Source organism: Empidonax traillii, unplaced genomic scaffold (genome assembly GCF_003031625.1).
Source record: "Empidonax traillii isolate 1590-97213 ecotype Southwest subspecies unplaced genomic scaffold, ASM303162v1 scaffold386:size1297806, whole genome shotgun sequence".
NCBI lineage: Eukaryota > Metazoa > Chordata > Aves > Passeriformes > Tyrannidae > Empidonax > Empidonax traillii.
Window position 1 is genome coordinate 902907 of NW_020955579.1, and position 4812 is coordinate 907718.

The window sequence follows — 4812 nt, forward strand, 5'->3', positions numbered from 1 at the left end:
TCTGCCTTTCCTTCACTTTTTCCACGGCCTTATCCTACCAGCCCGGCAGAGGGTGGAGGGGTCGGGGCCTCGGGGCCCTGCACGGCGAGTGCTGCCGCTGTCGCTGCTCATCCCAAACGTGCCTCGGCTCCAGGCTGCCGCATTTCTAAGCACCAGCTAATAATGCGCCCGGTCCAGACATTAAAAAAGAAGCGATGAAGAAGAAGAAAGATTACCGAAATGATGGTGACATGCAAATTTCCCCCGAAATTATCATAAGTAAACATTTGAAGCCTGGACTAATAAAATCCCATCTGTGTTACTTCATATCGAGTTAGTAGAGAGCTGTGATAATGAATTTTGTAATATCTCACGAACAGACATCTCAATCAGGCACTAATCCTGTGATTTTACTGCCCGACCTCTCAGACAGGGGGAGGCGGCGGTGGCGGCCGGGGAGCGCGGAGGCACAGCCACTGCCGCGCAACTTCCGCCGTGGTGGGGTTAGCGGCTGCTGCTGCCCGCTGCCCTACAGCTCCCCTGCGACCGGGGCCGGGGTGTCCCGCACACGGCCACGAGGTCAGAGGACTCTCCTCCTCGTCCCCAAATGACGAGGGATAGAGGGAGGCCGAGCGGTCCGACGGGCTGGGAAGCCGCCACGCGTGTTTGCGCCTGTCCCGTGGTGTAACTCGGGTGCGACCCGAGGCTGAGGCAGGGAGAGGGGACACCGAGAGTAGCGCTGGAGAAAAACGAGAGTTCCAGCCCGCATCGTTGCGACGCAGCTCCTAGGGCGGCGGCGTTTCGGGGTTTTTTGCATGTACTTTTCAATCCCAAAATAATCGTTTTAAAACTCCGGTGCCTTCATCTTTTGCAGATAACGGGTAATGGAGTCCAACTGCCGCAAACTTGTCTCCGCCTGTGTTCAGCTAGGTAAGAGACACCATCGCCCGCCGGGCCGGAGGCACAGCGGCCCCGCTGCCGTGCGGAGCGGTGCGCGGGTTTGGAGTCAGGCGGAGCCGCCTCCGGGGAAGCGTCGGGCGCTGACCACCCACACACCTCTCCCCTGTCCCCCCAGCCCCGTGCCCCCGTGCCCAGGGGTGTAGCCCGCCGCCGTCGAGTGCCTTTTTCCCAAGGAGATGGACATCAGTAAGAGGGCCAGAGGGCCGCAAGGAGCCCGCCGGCAGCGCGGTCTCTGGGCGGCCGCCCCTCGGCACCGACGGTGCACGCTGGCCCCTCCGCGCCGCTCCGCGGGGCGCGCTGCGGGGACAGCCCCGCGTCGGGACCGCCTGCGCGGCGCCAGCGCGCCCTCTGCTGCCCGCCGGGCGCCGCTTGCGCCGGGAGCTGCGCGCCCGCGGGGCAGGGAAGAACGGGAAGGGGAAAGGGAAAGGGGGTGCGCTCACCCCCACGGCCTCAGCCGCGCACCATCCCCCCGCCGCCAGCGCCTCCCCCTCCCCCAAAATTTGTATCGCTGTCAGCTCGCCGTTCAGACACCCGCAGCGTCGCTCTTGTATTTATATTTATTTTCTATTTTTTGACACCACCCACCCCCTCGCCCGTAAACAAGCTGTCAACCCTCTCCTGCCCCCAGAGGTAGGCACCCCCCGCAGCGCCCCGTCTACAGGCAGAGAGAGTTCCTGCCTTCTCTTCCCCTGCCCACTTCAGGGGGTCTGATAGGGGAGCCCGAGGGGTGGTAAAGAAAAACAGCAATGCAAACATATTACAAAGAAGAAAACAAGCGCTCTGTATTTCGAGAGACTGTTTAATCCAAGATAAACGTAATTTTGTTTAAATAAAATACATTAACGTGAATTAATAATACAGGAAACTAGACTGAATTAATAATGCACGTATTCCTGGTCCCGTGGTTAAACACTTCCTTGTAAGAATACTGTATTAACCCTGTTTGGCCAAACAGCTCGCTATTTCTCAGATAACATCCAGTGATTTCAGGAGAGGCCACGTCGCCTTCCCGAGTCCACTTTCCCCCGGAGTCTTTAAACAGGATTTGCTAGCTGGACATCAAAACTCCTAGAAGAAGAAATGCTTAGGCTAAAGGAAGGTTAGCGAGGAAAATCCGGGGTAATTCCAAACGAGAAGGTATTATGAGCCGATAATTTTTAATCCCGGAAACATACACGATATTAAATTGTGCACAAATATGCTTTACCAGGGTCTGGCACTTTTCCCCTCGGCCAGTAATAAGTGTTAAATAATGTGGAAAGGAAGGGTGACATTGCTTTATATATGGTTTGCAAATAAGAAAGGCCTTTTTACCCTCCCCTGCCTTTTCTTCCCGACGAACAGGTGGTCTTAATCAAAGCCCTTAGCACGATCTAATGGGAAAGTGGGGACCTTTCTGATATAATAAATTTATGAGCCCTTCCAAGTCGGCTTTATTCGACTAAGTATTTATAAAAGTAATATCCACATATGTTGCCTGACACGGTAACTTTTACTTCCTCTGCCGAGAAACAAATGGTTATTTTCTTAAACATCAATTATGAACCTGGATTATTGTAGTACACGCAAAATTTCCTGCCTCGTTACCGTACCAGCCGGTCTGTTTTTGACTCTCCGGGCTGCAGGGGAAATTGCTATCTAAACACCTGTAATGCCGTTAATTAAAATATACGTCCGAGTCCCAGAAGCAACGCGGAGTTGCCTGACCATTAAACTGTTCCCATTTACGGGGAAGGGAAACGCGACGACCGCAGATACGGATATATCCTTGCAGATATGGGAATATATCCCTGCAGACGTGTGGACAACCCTTGTGTGCAGCCCCAGCCCCTGCCTCTGTGCAACGGAAAATGACAAGTCCCGAGACGCCCAGAGCTGCTCGGGAGGCTTGCTGTAAAGAGTAGAAATCACTGGCGTTTTCTCGTGATACTGGAGGGTTTTGTTGAGTCTTGGTTTTGATTTGCTTAAAACGGCGCAGTGCTCGTTGATTTTTATCTTACCTGGCCTCCAGTACGCCACGCTTTATGGGATTGACTGCGCAAAAGGTTTAATCTTTGGGGCTGGCTGGGTGGGAGGCGGGGAAAAGAGCAGGGGCGATTGGGGACACCCCTCCGCCCCCCCCCCCCCCCCCCCCCCCCCCCATCCCCGTCACAGTTCAGTTCTCGAAATTACGAGGGCAGTCAGGTAATTTCGCGAGTTAGGTAGGCACCGTCGGTGGCTACGAGGAGAATAATCGCTAAATAGAACCACTGGCAATAATAGCAAAACATACGACTGTTTGGTCAAATCGATGTTTTTGCGAAAGGAGGAAACGAAATTCAGTAGGAGACCTTCCAAAACGACACTGGCATGCCGGTTTCCCGTGGGGAATGGGGCGCGGGGAGGGAGGGTTATTCCCGAAGAAACGAGTCTGTGGCCACGCCGGGGAAAGGAAAATGGGAAAGTATGAAAATATTATTGCAGCCTTGAGTGTCAAACGCAGCCCAGTGGGTGTCAGGTTTCTCCAGAGAGACGGGAAAATTGCTGCTGCGTGACCAGTCCCACAAAATTAGTTAAACTTCAGCACATGCTTCGGCAGCCCCACAGCACACGTAGATGGTTGTTGGTGGGCTTGTTCGAATAGGTTTTATGCAGGATAAAAGGATGCTTAAGATATTTGTATGTGTGTGTATATATATATATATATGTATGCGTATATATATATATAATCTATAGGATTTGTTAGCTCGGTGAATTCTACTTAAGAATCCTTCCCTCTAATCGATAATCTAGGTATTGCTGAAACAGCAGCCTCCAGCATAAAACGTTGAAATTACATTCCGCCTTATATCATCACTCAGCATCACAAATCGATTGTTTCAACTCTATCGTTTAAAAAAAAAAAAAAATGGTCTGAATATTTTGTAACAGAACATTTCTTTTTCAAAAACGAAAACTTAAAACCTAATGCTGATTCAGCTTTCCGTCCAGGCCGGCTAAAGACACGGCAGCGTGCAAAGCAAAGGTCGACGGTGCCTTTTTTGAGCCCCGGGACGAGGTGGGCACGCAGGCTCTGCCTCCCCAGGAGGGAGCCAGCGCGGGGGGGGCGAGGCGGAGCCGGGGCGGAGGCGTCGCTGCCGCCTCTGGGCCGCCAGGCAGAGCCGACCGGCACCCTCCTCTTCACATAGCGTGGCCAAATTTGTCCCCGGAATTGTGACCCGCGCCGTGGAGCGGGAATGTGCCCCGGTCAGGGCACAGGGACTCCGCCGGTGCGCTGCCCCTGTGCGGCGCCGCGGAAGGTGAGCTCCCCGTCCCGAACCCCCCGCCAAGCGCAAATTAGAAGTTATTTATTGCGTTTCGGTTATAGAATTTTTCCTCTCCCTGTTTGTCGTCTGGGAATAATATATGCAGCAGTTGTTAGCCTCACTCCAGGGAAAACTAAATGTATAACGAAAGCTTATTCGTGAGTAGGAATATACTAACGGAACAATCTGATGTCTTCTTAATCCTATGTAAAAAGCTCTGTAGTCTTCCTAATATTGACTGAATGGGTAATTAATGGCTCTTCATCGAGGAGAATACCCGGTAATCCGAGATAGGCGAAAGACAACAAGCCAAAGGTAAAAGACAACAGGACTAGCTGGAGACTCTACATAAGAACCAATTTATCCATTTAGGGGAGTATTACGCCTAGAAACAAAGTTCTCGTGAGGAGATAAAGGAAAAGTGGGAAAATAAATACCCGCAGTAGGTTTGGCCACCCTTCGGCACCCTCAGCCGAGCTTCTCAGCTCCTGGCCCCGCTCCGGAACCTCCCGCACCGGGGCCGGCACCAGGTATCCTGGGTCGCCAGCTCTGCCGATGGCAGTGTGAGGTCAAAAAACACCTCAGAGGG

At 52.7% G+C, this 4812-nt stretch overlaps 1 protein-coding gene across 2 annotated transcripts in view; it reads left to right on the top strand.

The window, feature by feature from the left end:
• Positions 1-4812, top strand: part of PITX2 (paired like homeodomain 2) — a 14841-nt gene that overhangs the window by 1802 nt on the left and 8227 nt on the right. For both annotated transcript variants that reach the window (XM_027893360.1, XM_027893361.1), the window contains exon 2: positions 854-909. In XM_027893360.1, coding sequence (XP_027749161.1) covers positions 864-909 — 46 coding nt within the window. In that variant the 5' untranslated portion in view covers positions 854-863. The remainder of the gene's footprint in view (positions 1-853; positions 910-4812) is intronic.